The 24,678-nt window shown below is 42.5% G+C and overlaps 1 protein-coding gene across 33 annotated transcripts in view; it reads right to left on the bottom strand.

Moving 5' to 3' along the window:
* Window positions 1-24,678, bottom strand: part of kcnma1a (potassium large conductance calcium-activated channel, subfamily M, alpha member 1a) — a 292,474-nt gene that overhangs the window by 30,411 nt on the left and 237,385 nt on the right. For 16 of the 33 annotated variants that reach the window (XM_036960295.1, XM_036960287.1, XM_036960284.1 and 13 more), the window contains one exon: window positions 4,783-4,876. In XM_036960295.1, the coding sequence (XP_036816190.1) occupies window positions 4,783-4,876 (94 nt within the window). Of the gene's footprint in view, window positions 1-4,782; window positions 4,877-7,706; window positions 8,088-9,802; window positions 9,881-10,418; window positions 10,452-18,800; window positions 18,975-24,678 lie in introns of all 33 variants that reach the window. The other 17 variants (XM_036960270.1, XM_036960275.1, XM_036960268.1 and 14 more) reach the window with 5 other exon arrangements.

Here is a 24,678-nt window from a genome sequence, read left to right on the forward strand (position 1 = left end):
AAACGGTTCACCCGATATGGATGAAAATACCCTCAAATTAAAGCTGACAATCTGCACTTTAACCTTATAGTCATTGTTTGATTTGAAATCTAAACGTTTGGAGTATAGAAACAAGAGGAAAAAATGCTTTACTGTCCCAATAATTACAGAGGGCACTGTATTTGCATGTAGTTGCCTTCTCTAAAGAAAAGGCCTGACTGTACAGTAGCCTAGGCAATAAGAGACAGCCCATATCAGAAGAGAAATTGCCCTCTCTCTCTCTCCCTCAGTGTATATTTCAAACAGAGTTGAGTTATTCCAGTGCATCGTTCGGCAGTCGCTAGCTTGGGATGTGTGCTCCCCCAATCCCTCTCCAGCAGGCTATGAAGGCAGCCTCTCGCTTTGAAAATTCTACCCATCATGCAAACTGACAAAGGCATGATTTTCAAAAACCCACAGCCAATCTGTTGATCATTATTTATTTACAAAGGCCTTCAGGCAGCAAGTCCTGTAAAAACCAGACTTGATATAGTATACGCTCTCTCGGTCTCTCGCTAGCTCGCTCTCTTTTATTCCCCTCCTTGCTTGTAGAGTAAAGTGTCCCTAAGGCTACCTCAAACAATCACTTTTCATTGCACATAAAATCCAACTTGTAAAGCTTATTTAATATATATGGTATCATATATTGACAGGGGCTGGTGGGGGGGGGGGGCTGTGGAGGTGGGCGTTGTGGTCGGCGCTGGGTAATTTGATGTTTTGCTGAGGGCTATGACTTGAAAAAGCCTACACCTAGAACAGAGGACCTGTCATCCGCAGCACCCAAGAGCCAGCAGAATACAGAAGCAGCCCTAAAGCAGAGACAACTTTGACACCGCTTTGAAGCGTTTTTAAAACCAAGTAAATAACTCCCAAGAATTATTATCACTGTAAGATCAAAGCGGAGATGCATATATTACGTGGCAAACGGGGACCATCTCCTCTGCAGAGGAGAGAACGAGAGAAGGTTTATTGCTTTAAGTTAGGAAACAAAAACTAAGGAGCCATATAAACTAGCAGTTAGCTGGAAGCGTGCCAATTTCTCTTTCGTTTGTATCAGTTTCCTCTTTTTAAACCCCCCAAGGTCGATGTCCGCGCCTCTGCTGAAATCTTATTAGCATCATTTAAAAATCCCCATCAACATTTTTCAGTTTAAGCCAGAGATGTCGACCTTCAGCATCTGAGGTGAAAGGTGGCAGGGCTAGAGCGGTGCCAGACCGACCATGAGAAATCATGAAAATAGGTCTTCTCCTGAAAACGTCTGTAGCGTCCGAACAGTTTGGCCTACAAGCTATTATGACCCTGTGGAAAGACAAGACTCCCACGGTCACGGACATGTTTTGCTCCAGAATGCCCACAAGCCTCACAAGGCTAGTCTGAATGTAGCAGGGTACCAGTTTAAAAAATGAATGTAAATACAGTGCATTCAGAAAGTATTTAGACCCCTCGACTTTTTCCACATTTTGTTACGTTACAACCTTTAACATTGATAACAAAAATATTTCATCCTTAGCAATCTATACACAATACCCCATAATGACATGCGAAAACAGGTTCTTAGAAATGTTTGCAAATGTATAAAAACGTATTTACATAAGTATTTAGACCCTTTGCTTATGAGACACAAAATTGAGCTCAGGTGCATCCTGTTTTCATTGATCATCCATGAGATGTTTCTACAACTTGATTGGAGTTCACCTTTGGTAAATTCAATTGATTGGACATGATTTGGAAAGGCACACACCTGTCTATATAAGGTCCCACAGTTGACACTGCATTTCAGAGCAAAAACCAAGCCATGAGGTCAAAGGATTTGTCCGTAGAGCTCCGAGACAGGATTGTTTCGAGGCACAGATCTGGGGAAGGGTACCAAAACATTTCTGCAGCACTGAAGGTCCCCAAGAACACAGTGGTCTCCATCATTCTTAAATTGAAGAAGTTTGGGACCACCAAGACTCTTCCAAGAGCTGACTGCCCGGCCAAACTGAGCAATCGGGGGAAAAGGGCCTTGGTCAGGGAGGTGACCAAGAACCCGATGGTCACTCTGACAGAGTTCTAAAGTTCCTCTGTGGAGATGGGACAAACTTCCAGAAGCCCAACCATCACTGCAGCGCTCCACCAACCAGGCCTTCATGGTAGAGTGGCCAGACGGAAGTCACTCCTCAGTAAAAGGCACATGGACAGCCCGCATGGAGTCTGCCTAAAGGACTCTTTAGATTCCCTGGTCTGATGAAACCAAGATTGAACTATTTGGCCTGAATGCCAAGCGTCTCGTCTGGAGGAAACCTGGCACCAACCCTACGGTGGTGGCAGCATCATGCTGTGGGGATGTTTAGCAGCAGCAGGTACTGGGGAGACTAGTCAGGATCGAAGCAAAGATAAATGGAGCAAAGTACAGAGAGATCCTTGATGAAAACCTGCTGCAGAATGCTCAGGATCTCAGGTTCACCTTCCAACAGGAAAACGACCCTAAGCACACAGCCAAGACAATGCAGGAGTGGCTTCGGGACACGTCTCTAAATGTCCTTGAGTGGCCCAGCCAGAGCCCGGACTTGAACCCGATCAAACATCTCTAGAGAGTCCTGAAAATAGCTGTGCAGCAATGCTCCCCATCCAACCTGACAGACCTTGAGAGGATCTGCAGAGAAGAATGGGAGAAACTCTCCAAATACAGGTGTACCGAGCTTGTAGTGTCATATCCAAGAAGACTCGGGGCTGTAATCGCTGCCAAAGGTGCTTCAACAAAGTACTGAGGAAAGGGTCTGAATACTTATGTAAATGTGATATTTCAGTTTTTATACATTTGCAATACATTACACATTTGTATAAAAAACAGTTTTTGCTTTGTCTGTACGGAGTATTGCGTGTTGATTGATAAGGGGGGACTATCTGTTCACCCATGTATGAAAGCCGCCCCACCTCCCCCGGCTTAGAGGGTTTTAAACAAGTGGACAAGTAGTACATACAATAATACAAAGGACTTCTTTTGGATGCTGTTCAAAGGTGCTCTAAGGGGACCTAGTAACAACTCTGTCACACTAAGCACACTAAAGGATTCAATTTAGTTTTGCAGAGGACATACCGTACACAGAAAAATATCCTATAAACTAAAAGACTATGTTTAAGTGAACAGCACCACCCTTTCTAGCGCTTGACACAAAGATATGAGAAAACAACTTTTGTGAGAAGAAATTTGCAAACATAATTATAGGATCTTTCACCCACTTGGGAGTGAAACATAGTTCTGAAACAGTCATCCGATGGAGAAAAGCACATATATTTTACTGTGTCCCTATGTATACTTTCATTGTACTTCTAATACATTTGAAGACGCATTTTTTCAAGATCTAATGGTATATAATGAATGGTATATAATGAATGGTATATAATGAATGGTATATAATGCCTTAAATATATGCTCTTCAGCTTCAAACATTTTGTGACTTGCATGACAAAAAATACACAGCACCATTAGGAGATGTCTATTGTATATTTATAAGACACAGGGGCCTAACAATCACTAATTTAAAAGGGAGTGGAACTACTCTGTGACCCTGTTCTCTCCCATCTTCACCACTGTGCTTCCACCCTGCCACCCCGATTGGACAGCCTCCACTCTCTCGGCATTTTCACGCTGTCGCGTTCCTACCGCTGTCTCTCTCCTCCCGCACAAAAAACGAAACCCTTTTATCTTTCAAAATCAATTAACTGCAGTTTAATTCCAGAGGACAGGATAAAGGGAAGGTAATACTGCAAATTCATTTTTGATTGCGATGATACATCTCACATATGGCCTTAAGTAGCAGAAACAGTAGTCGTAAGGGTTCCCACAATAGATCCCACTGCCCCGGGGCAGAGGAACCACAGGGAGGACTCTGATTGGTTGCTGGTGTCATTAGTGCCAGCGTTGTTTAAGGACTACATGTGGACGGGACTGGAGGGGGGGGGGGGGGGGGGGGTGAAGGGGTGACAGATGACACTTTAAAGCCAGAGGATTTGTTTTTCAAACAGCTCCTCCTCCTCTCACAGACTCTGTCTTTCATGACAGAAATATTTCAGCTCTGTCATTACCCACTGTCTGACAGCATGCCAGTCTAAACACCCAAGCCGTCCTCTCCTTTTCGCACTCTCACTTTCTTCCCCCTCTCCTCTCTCAATCATTCGCTTGCCCTCCCCCCTTTTTGGATCCCTCCTCCAACCATCCCACCACCATCTACCCGTCTCGCCTTCTCCCACCTCTCACTCTGACTTTCTTACTCTCCTCCTTATTTGTTCCCCACTTCCCCACCCTCACACTTCCTCTCTATCTTTCTGTCTGCTTCCCCACCCTCACACTCCCTCTCTATCTTTCTGTCTGCTTCCCCACCCTCACACTTCCTCTCTATCTTTCTGTCTGCTTCCCCACCCTCACACTTCCTCTCTATCTTTCTGTCTGCTTCCCCACCCTCACACTTCCTCTCTATCTTTCTGTCTGTTCCCCACCCTCACACTTCCTCTCTATCTTTCTGTCTGCTTCCCCACCCTCACACTTCCTCTCTATCTTTCTGTCTGCTTCCCCACCCTCACACTTCCTCTCTATCTTTCTGTCTGTTCCCCACCCTCACACTTCCTCTCTATCTTTCTGTCTGCTTCCCCACCCTCACACTTCCTCTCTATCTTTCTGTCTGCTTCCCCACCCTCACACTTCCGCTCTATCTTTCTGTCTGCTTCCCCACCCTCACACTTCCTCTCTATCTTTCTGTTTGAAGCATCAAATCAATGTCTTACCTCATCATTTTGGGCGAGTTGTTGGGTGAGTTTCGCATGCCTCCGTTCCGCTGCTTTTTTTTGGGCGACAGAGTTGACGGGTGCTCATCTTCAACTGCAAACACATGCAAAGAGTGTCAGGCTATGGACAGACGGGGAGGTTAATGTGAGCTAGAACTGACACGTCAAAGAACACCAAAGCCAACACTCAATCAATCAAACATAGCAAAAAAACTAAACACCAACAACAACAAAAAATCATAGAAAAACAACAATATGTCAGAGTCAGAGAGAAGACCGTCAGAAAGAAAACACATTAGTTAGTAGCGGACAAAGGTCAATTTGAGAAACGCAGGAGAAAAAAAACATGAATTGAAAAACCACCTAGTAAGATCTGACAAATTCGCCATTGGCTCACTCCGCCAAAGCCCAACCCCTTTGGTTCTGTTCCTCTGGACTGGGTTCTATAGAGTAGGACTGGATCACTTTAGATCCAGTATGTCCAGTATGTCTTTAGATCCAGTGGCCATCTTTGGATCCAGTCTAGTCTGCGTGTGGTTGGACCAACAGCAGTCTGCATCAGTGTGCCAATGCTTTCCAAGGCCAGCCAATACGGGCCATGTGACTAGGACAGACTGTCATTGTCAGTAGGCCATAGTGGACAAAAGCAATGACAGAGAGACAGACACAGAGAGACACAGAGAGAGACAGAGAGACAGAGAGAGAGACAGTGTGAGAGAGAGAGACAGAGACAGAGAGACACAGAGAGAGACAAAGAGACAGAGACAGAGAGAGAGCGAGAGAGAGCAAGACACAGAGAGAGACAGAGAGACAGACAGAGATAGAGACACAGAGAGAGACAAAGACACAGAGAGAGACCGAGACAGAGACAGAGAGACCGAGACAGAGACAGAGAGAGACAGACAGACAGACAGACAGACAGACAGACAGACAGACAGACAGACAGACAGACAGACAGACAGACAGACAGACAGACAGACAGACAGACAGAGACAGAGAGAGAGAGGGAGAGAGGATGGTTCTGTGTGCAATTTGGTTGTTTTGAATGGATGACTAATGTGGCAGACCCCCACCTCATCATTCCAGCTCTAGATATGGATAGGGTTTTAAAATTCCAGTAACTATACCCAAATTCCCAGGTTTTCCAGAAATCCTGGGTTGGAAGATTCACAGATTCCCTCCTACCAATTTTGGGATAGTTACCGCAATTTTCCAACCCTAGCTACAAAGCACAATGGCTATTCTATATGTCTAAGCTCCATGCCACGAGCACTCAGCCAATTAGGACTGCACGAGCATCCCAGAGTAGCCAATCACATGCCCAACCAGCACTCCAAACAGGACATGATTGAGTAGCCTAGCATTAGCCAAGCATTATAGTAGCTAGATGAAGGTCAAGACAACCCATAGAACTTTAAAATAAATAAATATCTGAAAAAAATGACTTGCAAACACTCAGTAATCTAGGATGTATGCATTATTATGAACATAAGTTTTAAAGATACTTAAGAAACAAACTTGCTGAGCAAAAGCTTTAAATGAATACTTTTATTTAATCATTCTTTCTCTCCGGCCACCGCAATAAAGTCAGGAAGCACAGTGAAGTTTTAGATTAGCTTGATCTCATAGAAGTTTATTTTCCTCTCAGCTATTCCTCACTCTACAGGAGATTAAAACTTTTCTCCCAGCCCAGACAGACAGAAGACTAAGAGAAGAACACAGCTAGAGAGAAATCCTGTAACCTACTAAAGACTTCCAGTTTAGCTAACACCAGTCTGATCTTTTCCACCATCTGTCTGTGAATTCCAAGGGCTTTAAGAGTCAGACACCCAGGCACTCTTTTCATCCACAGCACACAAATGCCAAAGCCACTGTCACTTCAAACCCTGTATTAGTGCTTTGGTTAGAAATCAATACCACAGCATGATATTAATGCAAATCAATGCTGCGTTGCTGCAAGCGCTGACTGCTCCGAGCAACGAGGACATTTCATTTCCGTCTGAGCATCCCTTCTAGACTTTCACCTAATTGCACTAATAAAAGGTAAAAATGCGACTTTGCCTCCTAAGAAAATGCCATTCTCTGACATTTCCACTTCGCAAATGTGGACATCCTGAATAGCTAATATCACAAGAAAGCGCATTCCACTTTACAAATGCATCTCTCTCTAGTCTAATCCAATTTGTGAAAATATCACAGAATAAAATATGTCCCTTTGTTGGCTTATTGTTCTATATTAGTGGATACAGCAAGGCTCATATATCTGGGCCTAGCCAGTTTCATGTCCTTGGCCTTGTGGCAGATCAGTTCTGTTAAAACGAGTGTGATTTAAGCAAAACAACAAAACTGAGATAATCAACAATGAAACAACATGTTCTGCACTGCAGCCATGGGGATCACAGCTTGTGTGTGACTGTTACTGCACCAATGACATTACTGTACATTGAAAACTAAACTGCTATCTACACAACAGTCTCTCTGAGATTGATACAGCAGACTGTTGTTGGCTCAATGTTCAGGGAGCAATTCCCCTAACACCACTTAAATATAACAACAATAAAATCAAAACTATGCAAACTTCTCAGGGCATTTATAAAAATGTAATAAAACAGTAACGGATTGTATACATTTCTTAATTTGCAGGTGGACTAATGACTAGGTGTTCTATCACTACGCCAGGTTCCAATAACCCTCCAAACACATCCACTAGTCCTACTACATAGCAGCCACACACACAGCACTGGGTGTTGCATTAGTGAGTGTATGAGAGCTGCCTTCATGCAAAGCAGAAGCAGTGGTGCCGATTTACAACTAGCAGCAGCTCAGTGAAACCTGCATGCAGGCAGGCGACGAACGCAGGGTGACAGTACAGGACAGTACAGGGTGTTAGGGACTGATGCATCCTGCTAAGGGGGTCAACCTACAGGCCCTGCTGCTGTGGCCGTGCAGAGATGCGTTACTGGGGTGGTAACAGTATTTCACCGGCAGGCTGCGGGCCCGGCTCAGCCTGCTCTGTTCAGCCAGGGCCCTGCCCGCCGTGTCACCCCTGCCGGGGCCTGAGGTACTGATGCGGAACCCCCCATGGGGCCCAAGACCCACCCCTGGAGGAAGCAGGCTTCCTTTACGGTTATTAACGAGGGGTACGGCGGTGACCTCTCCCTGGGGGACCGGGGGGTCCTGGTGGAGGGAGGGGCGAGGCAGTGCATGGGGGCGCATGGCATTAGAGGTGATGGTGGAGGGCGGCGAGGTGCAGTTGGCAATTTTTATCGATCGGTTTTGTAAAGATGATCTAACTTCATCCTTCACTGTCAAACAATGGAGAATAAACAGAGTGAAAAAGATAAGCTGGGGAGAATGAGGTTCCTAGATAAATAGAATGGCAATGGTATTTACTTTACAATTTATCTTGTGCCGTGAAATATTAAATTGTGTTAAAACAATCTAGATGTTATTATATTCAGCAGATATATACATTTTAGGATAAATGTTATTGATTACATTTCTGCTTATTTTTTTTTTAAACATGTACAGTAAACATGCTAATACGCAGTTACAAAATAAATCATTATTAAAACAATCTTCTATAAATTATTAATAATTTCCCCTGCATGTGAATGAATCACTAAATATTTTATGGGGGAAAAGTTCATGTGAATTTCATTGTTGGACCATTTATTTCCCCCTTGAAGATGACTTGAGAAGGGACTGAATGTGTGCCATGAAAGCAGCCATCATTTTCTCGGTAATTGACGATGACACCTCGGTTTTACTTAGCACCACTTAGGCACTTGGCATACGCTTAAAATAAAATGTTCAATATGACATTTGCTTTGCCATTCCTAATAAACATGAATTAATTAAAAGCTTTTTCTGCTTTTTTCCTCCCTCTCATTCCATTTTACTACACAGCGTGTTAGAACAAAGCAGTAACACAGCCTGTCTGAAAATAGTCAGGCCAAATTACTTTCCAAACCCCTCTATGGGCAAATGTAGAGGACATTTCCCCATAATACTCTTACAGTATTGGTAGATGGGAATTCACATTTTAAAACCACAGTGGAATGATTTCTATTAGAATTCTCGGAACACACAAAGAAGAGAGGAAAAGAAAAGAATGGAGAGGTACAAAAGTAAAGCAAAAAAAGAAAGGAGAAAAAGAGGAGGGAAAGAGGATAAGAAAGGGAGGTAAACAGAATAGCTGGTCTTCAAAGCGGAGGAGCGCAGGGGAAGTGTTCTCTTGTCCTCCTGCTGGTTAGTCGGTTGGTACAGTAGGTTGTTAGGTTGTTGTATGTGTCGTGGTCTTGGCCCCCCCAGGGCGCTAAACAGAGGTTTATCCCAGCCGTCAGCTGCCTCCTTGATTTACGGCGCGCCACCGATAGCTCCTGGATTCATCTGGCCCTTGTCAAACACGCGCAGCATTAGAGCACGTTCACACACCCTGGCAGGTCCACTGTTCACTCAGAACAGCCCAGACGGCAACTGTCCCTACCAGAAATGCTAATCACAAGACGGGGCGATCACGTATGCAAGCCCCCATCAGGGTCCTATGCAAATCACAGATAGGAAAAGACAGCAGGGAGAATACTGTTGAAGGTATTGTTGTTCGTTTATTGAATCTGAGCTAAGTTTGATGTGTGTATTAATATTAGGTTTATACCGGTACATTGGTATCATAGTATTTTGGAGTATTTTTTGCTATGTAACATTATGGATTATTATGGTTTGTATTACTAGCATTTATGTATTATTCATATTATTTTATAATATTGTTAGCATTAATATTATCATTACAGCTATTTTTGTTATGGTATCATACAGTACTTCTGTAGTTATGATAAACACAGAAAGCAGTGTATTATTATACAGTAAGCATCTGAAATGGTTATTAAACTGTAGGATAAAAAAACTGAAAAATTATATTATAACAAACAAACAGCATGGAACATTCACATTATCTATATGAAACAGGACAGAAATGAGTACATTTGGTCAATACTATACTTTATACTGAGAGATTTACCTAAATTGCAATCTGCTTTGAACCGAACGCTGGTCTCTTTTTGACTTCCCGTTATCCCTGGTGTTGTAGCGCCCTCTGCTGCTAGACGCAGCACAATACAAACACAACTGTATTGGTCTGAACATAACGTCATCAAGAACAAGAGCATGGATCTTAAATCAATTATTACAAATATACTGTATGTTCAGTATATATAAAGGACATATGTTATACAGTTAGGGAATAATCTGTTTTGTACTGAATTGGCTAGGTCAATTAGTGAGAATATAGTTATTATCTATGCATTTCTGATGTAAGAAGTAAGGGGGGCTTATAAAATGACAGACATGATATTCATTTACACATCATCACTGTGGACAAACTCTGTTATTATTGTCAAGGAACACTGCATCAATTCACATCATGTACAGCAGAGACTTTAAGATGGTAGCTTAGCGTTCTAGAACTGAAGGGGAGAACAAAAACCAAAACAAAGCATTGTATTAATACTCAGGGGGGGGGGGGGGGGTGATATGGCGAGGGGACTACAGTATTATAGGTCTAAACACGAGGAGGGGTTTGGGTGGGGGGGTGGTCGCAGAAGCAAGGATGGGGAGGGACAGAGAAACACACTTACGTGATCTGACATATCCATTATACTTATATTTGGCTGAGGAGAAGTGCAAGAGACAAATGACAGGTTACATGGAGGAAGAGAGTGGTGATGTTCATGATGAGAGTGACAGACAGAGACAGAAAGACAGACAGAGAAGACAAACAGAACTGAGAGACAGACATCCCAGACAGACATCACGACAGACATCCCAGGCAGACATCACGACAGACATCCCAGGCAGACATCCCAGGCAGACATCCCAGGCAGACATCACAGGCAGACATCACAGGCAGACATCACAGGCAGACATCCCAGGCAGACATCACAGGCAGACATCACAGGCAGACATCACAGACAGACATCACGACAGACATCCCAGGCAGACATCACAGGCAGACATCACAGACAGACATCACAGACAGACATCATAGACAGACAGATATCAGACAGACATCACAGACAGACATCATAGACAGACAGACATCATAGACAGACATCACAGACAGACATCTATCAGACAGACAGATATCAGACAGACAGATATCAGAAAGACATCACAGAGAGACATCATAGACAGACAGATATCAGACAAACATCACAGAAAATAGATATCAAATGATTTAAGATGGATGTAAAATGAAGTAAAAAGAAAGTGGTTAGACAACAATGAATCAGAACTACTTAAACACATTGGTGATCGCGCAAAATGTGAGCTGAATGGAGAGAATAGTGCAGAATGGTAAAAGAGGAGGCGATGGATGGAGTGAAGGAGTTGAATGAGAGAGATGGACTGTATGGCCACAGAGAGAGCGAGGTGAAACAGGGGAGGGGATAAAGTTGTGCTTCTGGAAATTGAAACAAAACTGTGGCACTGTGGGATGTTATCAGAATCCTGTTTTGTGGTTCGGAATCATTTTCAGACGAGCTGAATTGAACTCCCCACTCCTAAAGTAGCTCAGCAATGTGCTGAAGTTTTTCCCCTCACATTGAATCTACTCCAATACTTTTTCGTTTTTTGTTGAGCTATCATGGAGCTATCGAGAGTTTTTTTTAAAGACTATTCAATTATAAAGTGATACGGGGAGAGTGGAGAGAGAACAAACAACACACAGAACGGACGGATGAGCCCAGACTACAGACTGAACAGAACACACACCAAACACAAACAGAAAGACAGTCACACAAACATCTACCCTCTCCCATACCTCCCAATAACGCACACACTGAGGGAGGGACAAAGAAACACACACACCACCGTCTGGACAGTAGCACCCCTAACCCACCATAGTTACTAAGTGATTCTAAGTTAGCCATTTCAGAGTGCTTCACAGTTCAGAGGAATAAATCTTAGATGAAGAAGTGGATATAGTTATTTGTATGAAGGAAACAAGGGAGGGCTCTGGTCAAAAGTATTGCACAATATATAGCAAATAGGGTGCTATTTGGGATAGAGTCAAAGGGAGAATCTCCTTTTCATACTCCTCGTATCCTCTCTCCTCGTATCCTTCACCCATTGGATGAGAAAGACAGAGGTCCCTCTAGTCGGATCTTCTCCTCCAATGGGTTTTGAGAAGGAGGCGAGGAGAGAGGACACGAGAAGTATGCAATGGATATTCTCCCATAGACTGAACTAGCTAGCCTAGCCCTCCCTGCTCTGCTCTGCTCTGCCCTGCTCTGTCTTCAACAGTAAAGGTCACAGCGAAGGCCCAGGGCTGCCTTGTGACACACACCCTCAAACAGGGACCCTCGCTGGCCCTGGCATCTGTCGCTATCGATCTACCTGCGTCCGCAGAGGCGGCAGGCTAACTGGCTAGCGTCTGAGGGGTAGAGCGACGGAGGAGCGTGGAGGGCCGCGGAGGGGGGAGGGGGGAACCAAACTTGCCTGGTGGACAGGACCTGTCAGGGCAGGTTTTGGTGATGGACCAGCAGAGCCAGGGAAATAAAAATGCTAACATAATTTCCACGTCAGGCTGGATAAGGATCGCCTGCCGCTGAGACACACACACATATACCCATCTCCCTCTAAGTCAGACACAGACTAGCCACAGCCTTATGTCTCTGGTTCACAGCAGACAGCCCAAGCCCCAACCCTCTGGCTCCAGGCCCAAACCGCTTCTCCTGTCCCCAACCCTGCCCAGCAACCCCAGCTCCAACTTCAGCCTAAACCTCTTCTCCTGACCCTAACCCTACCCTAACCAAGCATCCCCAGCCGCCAGACCGGAATCTTTGCCCCAGATGGTCCCCAGAAGTTGAGACAAACAACGCCCTGAGAGACCAAAAACAGTGTCCCAAAGATGACTACACCTGCACAAGGTTTACTTCCGAGCTGAATCACTGCTCTTAGTTAGGAAGAAGCGCCCCCACTTCAGACTTAAGACATGGCTATGTCTTCTATTAGCCCGTCCATGTATATTTCAATTGGCAACTCTGCATAGTGTGTGGTCTAAATGTAAAGTGCTTCGCAGATTCACTATTCAAGAACAAACCAGTTGAAAATCAATTTCAGATGTGAATGAAGTCATCGTGGTCAGAGACATCTTATCCACTCTGAAAGAGAAAAACATGGAAAAATACAGAGGAATTCCAGCGATAGTGATCTCTAACTCACTTTGTTCACCGAAAAATAGGTTTTGTTCAGAGTTAAAGGGGAAATCTGTAATTGAAATAACAAAGTAATTCCCAGCCCCAGTTTCGGTAAAAAGTTTAGGGATGGGGCTGGAGAAATGTAACAACTCTCAAATTCATAGACATGGATGCAAGGACTGACCATCCATGATAACAAAATGATTGTATTAACAATGTTTTAAAGGTGCAATACGCAAAAATCGCAACACCATTTCCTGGTTGCTAAAATTCGAATAGTTCGCCTAATTTCAATTCATGTGACAACACAAGCAATTGTAGAAAATCATTGTACCATCTAAACCACTGTGAAATATATTTTCAATAACCAAATATATTGTATGTTCAGCTGTTTGAAGCTGGTGTGCAAAACCCAACGTAAAATACCTTGAGAACGGGAAGCATAGAAATAGCGCACATAGAACAGATATACTGCTTCTTAGGCTTGTTTTCAATGAGAATGTATATGTGAATTTGGTCGGGTCGCCCAAAACGTTACATATTGCAGCTTTAAGACTATATAGTGTTTGTTTACATTTCCTTTGTTTATAAACATTGGAGTAATACAAGCTTATATTTTTGGTTCTGATGGGGGTACAACAGTTGAACTAAGCTCATGAGGCATTTATAAATTATATTCTTAAAAATGCAATGGGTGCACATCATTAATGTATACATTGAGTGTACAAAACATTAAGAACGCCTTCCTAATATTGCGTTGCACCTCTCCCCTTTTGCCCTCAGAACAGCCTCAATTCGTCGGAGCATCGACTCCACAAGGTGCTAAAACCGTTCCACAGGGATGGTGGCCCATGTTGACGCCAATGCTTCCACGGTTGTGTCAAGTTGGCTGGATGTCCTTTGGGTGGTGGACCATTCTTTATACACACAGGAAACTGTTGAGCATGAAAAACACAGCAGTGTTGCAGTTCTTGACACTAAGCATGGCGCCTGGCACCTACTATCATACCCCATTCAAAGGCACTTAAATCTTTTGTCTTGCTCATTCACCCTCTGAATGGCACACATACACAAGCCATGTCTCAATTGTTAAAAATCCTTCTTTAAACTGTCTCCTCCCCTTCATCTACACTGTTTGAAGTGGATTTAACAAGTGACATCAATAAGGGATCATAGCTTTCACCTGGATTATCCTGGTCAGTCTATGTCATGTAAATGTGTTTATAATGATTTATACACTCAGTGTATAAGTCCAAAAAATTGATGTAGTAACTACAGATTTCCCCTTTTAAGCAGCAATCAGCGGATGAAACAATAAAAAGCACCGGCCTAACACCGTTTTTGTAAAAAGCTAAGGGATGGGGCTGGAGAATGTAACCATTCTCAAATTCATAGAAAGAGCTATGGATGCAAGGACTGACCATTGGCTGAGGGAAATTGATGATAAAATACTGTGGGAGCTGTTTTGTTAGACTTCTGTGCGGCTTTTGACATTATCGATTATAGTCTGCAGATGGAAAAAAGTATGTGTTATGGCTTTACACCCCCTGCTCTATTATGGATAAAGAGTTAGCTGTCTAACAGAACACAGAGGGTGTTCTTTAATGGAAACCTCTCCAACATAATCCAGGTAGAATCAGGAATTCCCCAGGGAAGCTGTGTAGGCCCCTTTTTTCAATCTTTACCAATGACATGCCATTGGCCTTGAGTAAAGCCAGTATGCGGATGACTCAACACTATACACATCAGTTACTACAGCGAATGAAATCACTGCAACACTTAAAAAGCTGCAGTTAGTTTCATAAATGGGTGGCAAGGAATAAGTTAGTCCTAAACATTTCAAAAACTAAAAGCATTGTATTTGGTAAAAATCATTCACTAAACCCTAAACCTCAACTAAATCTTGTAATAAATAACGTGGAAAGCAAGTTGAGGTGACTAAACTGCTTGGAGTAACCCTGGATTGTAAACTGTCATTGTCAAAACACATTGATACAACAGTAGCTAAGATGCGGAGAAGTCTGTCCATAATAAAGCGCTGCTCTGCCTTAACAACAATATAAACAGGGCAGGTCCTACAGGCTCTAGTTTTGTCACACCTGGACTACTGTTCAGTCGTGTGGTCAGGTTTCACAAAGAGGGACCTCTGAAAATTACAATTGGCTCAGAACAGGGCAGCACAGCTGGCCCTTAAATGTACAGGGACAGATAACATGAATAATATGCACATACATCTCTCATAGCTCAAAGTGGAGGAGAGATTGACTTCATCACTACTTGTTTTTGTAAGAAGTGTTGACATGCTGAATGTCCCGAGGTGTCTGTTTAAACTACTAGCACACAGCTCAGACACCCATTCATACCCAACAAGACATGCCACCAGAGGTCTCTTCACAATCCTCAAGTGAACAGACTATGGGAGGCGCACAGAACTACATAGAGCCATGGCTACATGGAACTCTATTCCACATCAGGTAACTGATGCAAGCAGTAGAATCAGATTTAAAAAAAGATCCCTTATGGAACAGCGGGAACTGTGAAGAGACACATACACATGATAAGACATGCACTCTACACACAGATAATGTGATAGTAGGGTAGTGGCCTGAGGGAACGCACTTAATGTGTTGTGAAACATGTCATGAAATGTCATGTAATATTTTAAATATTGCGGGACTACAGGAAGAGTAGTGGCTGCCTTGGCTAACGGGGATCCTAAATAAATACAAATACTAAATACCACCCATGATATCAATATTATAGTTTTAATAACCATGTTTTGAGGCAATATGGAGTTTGTTTACATTGTTTACAAACGTAGTAAAACAAGCTTATATTTTGGGTTCTGCTGGGGTAGGACAGTTGAACAAAGCCCATGGGCCATTGATACGCTTTATTCTTCAAGAATCAAATGGGTACATATCATCAATTTATAAGTCCAAAAATGGATGTAGCAACTGCTGATCGCCCCTTTAAAGAGAACAAGAAAGATTTAGTCTTCCATGAAATCCTACGAGGGGCTGAGGGAGGAGAGAGATCAGTAACTACCCTAATAGCCAGTAATTGGTGCAGAGGGAGAGTAGTGGCCCACCAACCTACAAGAGGCAAAACCAAACTCATCATCAGGCGGTTGACACTAATCTAGTCTGAGTTCACTTGCAGATGGTGGGAGAATGCTGAGGTGGAAATCATATGGGGCTGATTTCTCCCTTTCCCCCTCTATCCAATCACTGCCATCTCTCTTTTCCCTCTATCCAATCACTGCTATTTCCCTTTACCACTGTCATCTCCCTTTCCCCTCTCTCCTCTGCCTGGGTCTTCTGATAGGTCCAGACAGCCCTAGAAGAGCAACAGAGGGCTTGTTCCCCATGCTTTTGAATGCAGCGCTAACTTCTTCAAACTGTTTCCACTAGCATTGCTACAAGCTCCAAAAATGCTAGCCAGGAGATTCTGGATGATGCTAAATAACCAGCAAACAAAACAAAAAAAATGGTTTGGATGAAACACGCTCTGGAAGTCGCAAATAATCAAAACTTATTTTTTTATCTATCCCTTTAAGGAAAGAACAAAACATGATCTTCTGGGTTCCTGATTACTGAGGAAGAGGAGAAAGTAATCTGATGGGACAAAGATCAAGTCTGGGAAAACAGAGAGGGAGTTATTTATTCTAATCCTTTGGAGTATCTCGCTACTTAATTACAAGTGAATCCATATATGTTGGCTGGTTGTGGCTGGATGAGTATCATGGCTGAGGATCACGATCCGAACTGGGTATAACTCAACACTCATCATATTCATTGTTTTCTTATTGGAAGATTAACCGCTTTCCTGGGATGAAAAGAGATACACAATCAACTGTCAACAACTACAGACCACAACACTCTGACAGACAGTCATATTGTCACATAGGGATCATGTAATAACCCACGGGGAGAACCTTCAAGGGACACGTTGTGTAAAGCATGGTCCACAAACGCTGTAGCTGGGGTCCCACTGTGACATAGCTACATGACTCTGAGACCATCCGCGGGGGGGACACACCTCCCCACAATTTCAAACCAACACGGCTCCGGTACGCGTCCTCTATTCATTTGAATGTGTTGACAGTTGGAGAAACTGCTTGAGCTGCGCTGAGAATTCGAAAAGTATGAAAGCCAACAGTCCAATATTCTAGAACACTGCTGTGTGTATACGTACATGTTTTGGATTATGATAAACACTTAAGTCTGGCAATGAGGCTGTAAACACTGACATCCTCATGACATCATCATGCACAACAGGGTGTGATATTGTGAATAGCCAATAAATCACCCTTTGCTAAGCCCAACCCCTCTGGTTACGGTTGCTACCTCGCTCCTAATTCCAATTCCCAAGTCCAATTCCCAATTCAAAGAGAAAACCCCTCACAATGATCTCAAACTGTGTTTTTAATACACAATGAAATTAAACACTGACCACCCCATGCTAATCGGAAGACTTTCGGGAATGTTATGGTGGACTGTGGCTTCACAGGAACTTGGTAAAATGAAGTTTGAACTGTGGCTAGCCACCGGATGGCTCTGAATGCACCGTCAGCATGCAGTCAAAGCTACTCAACTCATTTTGGAGCTAAGTAGTGCTGATGTTGACAGCAGTGAGTTGTATTAATAATATAGCTAACTGAGCAAGTTAACATACATTTGGAGAATACAAGTTATATTAACTGGCTAGTTAGCTAACTAACGTTAGCAACATTTTCAATGTTGGTCAATGAGCGCTAGCAAGCTAACCAGCTAGCAAACAATGCAACAAAAGTATAATTTCGGATTCATAAAAATACTCCATCAACAGGCACTGCATTTCAGGAATCACAGTCCCAAGTACCCCTGGTGTACTGTTCAATTATTTAGCCATTTAAACAACTTGTTTTTTTATGAAAACTCTCCACTTTTGCCTTTGCCCTCATTGGCTTCTATTCTTTTGAAATGAGAGCTTGTCCATGTGTTGGACTCAAGCTTGGTTAGCGACTGTTGCTATCCACTGGAGCGCTGCAATGGTTGCCTAAAACTCTGGGATGGGCTTAGCGAAGGGGAAATTGAAGTCTCTGTTGATGTAGGTAGGAGGTCATCCCATTGTGTATGATGATGTAATTTTGTTTATTCGTGTAACTTTAAGATGAACCCCATTTGATATGCTACATATCTACATTCTCTATTAATATCGCTCTATGAACATCAGTCGAGCATGGCTCTCGTTCCTGCACAAGTCAGTCCTGTGAGCTTGAAATAAAATGATCAGGAACAGAAACACAGTTAGCAAGGAGGTTCCCCTAAAAGCATGGGATGCCTTCATAAAACAAAGGAAGACAAAACGACAACAAAAATACATTAAAACTGTCATCAAGATATTGCATACAGTCAGAGATAAAGCATCCCTTCAACATAGTCACATTTTATACATAATATACTGCATTAGAAACAATATAATACACCAAACACCAACTGTCTAATAACACAGCCACCACACGAGTGCTTGACTGATGTAGCATGCGCTAGCCTCAGAGCTAACAGCTACAGTAAAGCAGCACCACAAAGCAACACCACCATCCCCACCCAATAAATAATAATAATAAACACTACTCAAATGAATGATACTACTACTAATTATAATAATAACAATAAATAAATGTAAATAAGCCACGACTATGGAAGCACGTCACGTGTACGACTTTACGTATAAAGCACATACAGTACACACATGTACCTACACATGAAACACACACACACATACAGGGCACACACAACAGACATGTAACAACACGTGTTGGGCGGTGTAACTTACAGGCACGTAAAGTGGTTGCGCAATCATGAACAGAGACAGAGGAGAGTGGGTAGGCCCTCTGTAGGGTGTCCATGTTACAATGTACACTGCCTGACATGCAAGAGCAGTCTCGCTCTGAACGGCCGCAATCAAAACAACATGCCAGTTTCATTTGTTTGTAGACGGACATCTTGGCTACAGTCATGTTTTGGGATGAGAGGAAGAGGAAAAGCAGCAGGTTAATGGCAAAAGGTGAAACACTCATGTTGGGAAGCCGGAAAGTTCCTTCCATAAAGGAGATAATAAGTGCAAAGCCTTAGATGCCAGCTCGGGCTTGAGACCCAACAAAAGACCAGTAATGGGCACCTAAAATGTTTGGGAGCTTCATACAGTGTGGTCCAAAATGATTGAGACTCTTGATAAAGACGAGCATAAATAACTGTATACAAGACTGTACATTTAAATACAGAGCTTTATTGTATGCTTAAAACAATTGGGAAATGATCTTATTTTATACTAATATAATTGCTCAGAGAAAGAGATTGCTAAATAAGTAATATTTTCTCAGCTTTGATTATTTGAGGCAGCTGTGTAGTGCTACTGTAGGACAAAAAACAAAACGTGCACCCACAGGGGCCCCCAGGACCGGGTTTGGGAAACCAGAAACCAGAGACCATTCCTTCATACAGAATCATTCCAGATCCTTGATATCCTTCATATGTGTTTATGGGCTGCCCTCTTCAATTCAAACCACAAGATTTCAATGGGCTTCATGTCCGGAGACTTGCGATTGCAAAAATGTAGATTTTGTGGCCAATTCATAATTGGCTTATCACATACGCCACTCCTAGTTAAATATACATATCTACTTCAATAACCTCATAACCCTGCACATCGACTCAGTACTGGTACCCCTTGCATATAGCGAAGTTATCTTTACAGTGCCTTGCGAAAGTATTCGGCCCCCTTGAAGTTTGCGACCTTTTGCCACATTTCAGGCTTCAAACATAAAAACAGTATTTTTTTGTGAAGAATCAACAACAAGTGGGACACAATCATGAAGTGGAACAACATTTATTGGATATTTCAAACTTTTTTAACAAATCAAAAACTGAAAAATTGGGCGTGCAAAATTATTCAGCCCCTTTACTTTCAGTGCAGCAAACTCTCTCCAGAAGTTCAGTGAGGATCTCTGAATGATCCAATGTTGACCTAAATGACTAATGATGATAAATACAATCCACCTGTGTGTAATCAAGTCTCCGTATAAATGCACCTGCACTGTGATAGTCTCAGAGGTCCGTCAAAAGCGCAGAGAGCATCATGAAGAACAAGGAACACACCAGGCAGGTCCGAGATACTGTTGTGAAGAAGTTTAAAGCCGGATTTGGATACAAAAAGATTTCCCAAGCTTTAAACATCCCAAGGAGCACTGTGCAAGCGATAATATTGAAATGGAAGGAGTATCAGACCACTGCAAATCTACCAAGACCTGGCCGTCCCTCTAAACTTTCAGCTCATACAAGGAGAAGACTGATCAGAGATGCAGCCAAGAGGCCCATGATCACTCTGGATGAACTGCAGAGATCTACAGCTGAGGTGGGAGACTCTGTCCATAGGACAACAATCAGTCGTATATTGCACAAATCTGGCCTTTATGGAAGAGTGGCAAGAAGAAAGCCATTTCTTAAAGATATCCATAAAAAGTGTTGTTTAAAGTTTGCCACAAGCCACCTGGGAGACACACCAAACATGTGGAAGAAGGTGCTCTGGTCAGATGAAACCAAAATGAAACCAGAACTTTTTGGCAACAATGCAAAACGTTATGTTTGGCGTAAAAGCAACACAGCTGAACACACCATCCCCACTGTCAAACATGGTGGTGGCAGCATCATGGTTTGGGCCTGCTTTTCTTCAGCAGGGACAGGGAAGATGGTTAAAATTGATGGGAAGATGGATGGAGCCAAATACAGGACCATTCTAGAAGAAAACCTGATGGAGTCTGCAAAAGACCTGAGACTGGGACGGAGATTTGTCTTCCAACAAGACAATGATCCAAAACATAAAGCAAAATCTACAATGGAATGGTTCAAAAATAAACATATCCAGGTGTTAGAATGGCCAAGTCAAAGTCCAGACCTGAATCCAATCGAGAATCTGTGGAAAGAACTGAAAACTGCTGTTCACAAATGCTCTCCATCCAACCTCACTGAGCTCGAGCTGTTTTGCAAGGAGGAATGGGAAAAAATTTCAGTCTCTCGATGTGCAAAACTGATAAAGACATACCCCAAGCGACTTACAGCTGTAATCGCAGCAAAAGGTGGCTCTACAAAGTATTAACTTAAGGGGGCTGAATAATTTTGCACGCCCAATTTTTCCGTTTTTGATTTGTTAAAAAAGTTAGAAATATCCAATAAATGTCGTTCACTTCATGATTGTGTCCCACTTGCTGTTGATTCTTCACAAAAAAATACAGTTTTATATCTTTATGTTTGAAGCCTGAAATGTGGCAAAAGGTCGCAAAGTTCAAGGGGGCCGAATACTTTCGCAAGGCACTGTATGTATCTAGTATTACTTTTATTATTACGTGTTTTACTTTGATATTACTTCTCTATTTTCCTTCTCTCTTCATTGTTGGGAAGGGTCCGTAAGTAAGCATGTCATGGTTAGCCCACACCTGCTGTTTACAAAGCATGTGATGAATAACATTTGATTGGATTGATTTGATTTAAGCAGAAAAGAACCCCATACCTCCTGTAAAATATGGTGGTGGGTCTCTGATGTTATTGGGCTATTTTGCTTCCACTGGTCCTGGAGCCCTTGTTAAGATCAACGACATCATGAACTTTACCCAGCACGAGGACAATTTAGCCAAAAACCTGCTTGTCTCTTCCAGCAAGACAGTAACCCCAAGTACACATACCAATTCACAAAGAAATTGGCCACAAAATCAAAATGTTCCAATCGCCATCTGTCTCCAGACTTGAAACCCATTTGAAAACCTGTGGTTTGAATTGAAGAGGACAGTCCATTAGCGCACATAAGGGAGATCAAGGATCTGGAAGGATTCTGTACAGAGGAATGGTCTAACATCCCTCCGTTATCCTCGCAAGGTGAGGTATTGAAAGGTATTGCAAACAGGGGTGTCAATAACTATTTCTATGAGCAATTGTATTAGTATAAAAAAATATAATTTCCCTTTTTGTATACAATATAGATCAGTATCTTAGTTATTTATTTTATACAGTCATTTATCAAGGCTGTCAATAATTTTGGACCCCACAGTATACAGCTAAAGTGCCAAACTGCTTTTGTTTCTTTGCAGTGAGAATTGTGTGCAATATATTATCAAGGCCCAAAAAAGTTTTTTTCAAAGTTATCCTAAAGTCTTGTTTAGATCAATAAAGTTTTGAGCAATTTGAATGTTGTAGTCCAATTTAACTTGTAGTACAGATGGTCTTAGGCTCAAGGGTCAAGCTGTGTCCAAAGGCTGAAAATGCCATAACAGGTATACAGGCCAATATGACAGTGGGGGAGAGGGGGGAAGGGGGGCAGGGGTAGATGGAAGGGGAGTCATTCTGGGGTAGGAGAGTAGCATGGGCAATGTCTTCAGCAGCAAACCTCCTAGAGACATATATTATTCCATTCAGAACAGACCATAACATCCTCTATGCGTCTGGCTAAAGGTGTGGATCACGTACCTGTATCCCTTCATGCAGGTGCAGCAGCCCTGGTCAAGGCATCATCACACTACTCTATTGGCTGGACTGGCCATACCATGCTAGTCTATAATACAAGAGTTTCACTAAACCAGCACTCCCCCAGAGAGGTTTGTGTATGTGTTTGCAAGTTACTGTGGATGTACATGGAGAACTCTCTTAATTTGACCCTGCTTCTCACAGCAGGAAACATATCTTGCATGCAGCAACAGGAAACCTGAATTATTATGTGGATTAGAATTAATGGGCATTTTTCATTAGGGCAAATCAAGTCTGACATTTTAAAGTGAAAATTAAAAACTTTAGAAGTCATTTTAAACCTTTGCATTTCCTGCTGCACAGAAAAATTCTCTGTGACAACAGAGTGATCAAATTAAGATGGCAGATCTGTATGTAAAACATTTGAGGTGTGTGTGTGCGTGTACAGTAGATGTGTCGAGGTCTTCACCCCAGGAGAAGTAGCAGTAGGTAGTGAAAGCCCCTCAGAGCAGCACTTCTAGATTTCTGTGACTCTGGTTCAGGCAACAAACAACAATCCCTGGTTCCCATTCCCCCTATGCCAGGGTCCCAAGTCACTAACTCACTCTAACACCCTCACAGAAACTCTGGCACTCTCTCGGAGGAGAACTATAAGTCTACTTTTACTGTTTTAACCATGTGTGGCTAGGAGCCCAAACGAGGTGGCAGGTTTCAGTTTGTGGCCAGAGAGAGAATGGGGAGCGAGGCCTGGCCCCAAACAGGGAATGTGTCCTATAAACAGCATGCATAAGCGCTTTAGAAGCATTCATAAACGCGCATAAAGAGATCACAGCGATTAAAAGAGAGGGAGTGTGGTAACTGTTTACAGAGCAGAAACAGTTTTGGAGGCGTGACAGACATGCAGTGTGGCTTTCGTTTCATGCTGAACTCAGTTTTATTCTGAGTTCTTTCTAGGCTGGGCATTCAGTGGAACGCAGTACTGTACATGTAGTTGTTGGTTAGTGAGACATGGGAGGGGGAGATGGAGAACACGACATGACAATGTGTTTGACTCAAATGACTTCACACATACCCGTTACCCTGATCTACTACAGTACGGACTACAGTGTCCCTTTTAGGACATTCTTCACCACAAGAGTCCACAAGAACATGACTGTCTGTGTACATTTTGTCAAAGAAAGGTGATTGTTAACACAAACACAACTGTGCTGTCTCTTTTGTTTGTGGTTCTATAAATAAAAGTATGTTTGTGTATGTCCCATTCAACATTACACCTGACAAAACGTACAAAGACATCTTGAAGCCAGTGTTGAAAATCGATAGAGAAAAGGATGTCCTAAAATGTACACCTGACTAACGGACATTGATCCTCTTAAGTGAAAGACAACCCTATTCAGCAATAACTCAATGAGCAGTGTTGACTTAGTCATATTATATTAACAGTCATATTATATTAACATATGGATACTTATAGAAAGCAATCAAACTAAAACCACTTTTAAACTCTCCAGTTATTGTACCATGTTGCAAAGCACAAATGGAAATAGAGGAATGCGTAAGACAAAGAACAGTTTTCCCTTGAAATACTCATTTTGTGTTCAGACGTCTTCAACCAACCAAACCAAACCATCAAACATCGCACACCATAAAACCAACCTGGACTCAGGGGTAGACATAGCATAGTAAAAGTAAATTCCATCCACTCCAATTTATGTGATATGTTACGTTTCATATGGCAGTTATTCATTTGAGGATGTCCATCATCCATTTCTTATGATAAGTAAGGAATTCAAATTCGTATGATATGTTGCGAATTGAATTTCGTACAATATGTTCCGAAAAGCAATTTGTACAATAAGTTCCAAATTTGCAAAAACATATGACGTTACGAATTCCAATTTGTTGTAGCTAGGCTAGTGGTTAAGGTTAAGGTTAGAGTTAGCTAACATGCTAAGTAGTTGCAAAGTAGATAAAAAGTAGTAAGCAGTTGCAAATTAGCTAAAATTATCAAGTTGTCCGTGATGAGATTTGAACACGCTAGACGTTGGCATTATACGTCACCCTTCCACACCGACCAACCACACACTTTTGCCTTAAGTAATCTTTTGTCTTATGTGACCATACCAAACGTAACAAATCACACTAATTCAAATGTCCCGGATTTACTTTTACTATGTTACGTATAGACTATGAGACCAGGC

This window comes from Oncorhynchus mykiss, chromosome 23 (genome assembly GCF_013265735.2).
Source record: "Oncorhynchus mykiss isolate Arlee chromosome 23, USDA_OmykA_1.1, whole genome shotgun sequence".
Lineage (NCBI taxonomy): Eukaryota > Metazoa > Chordata > Actinopteri > Salmoniformes > Salmonidae > Oncorhynchus > Oncorhynchus mykiss.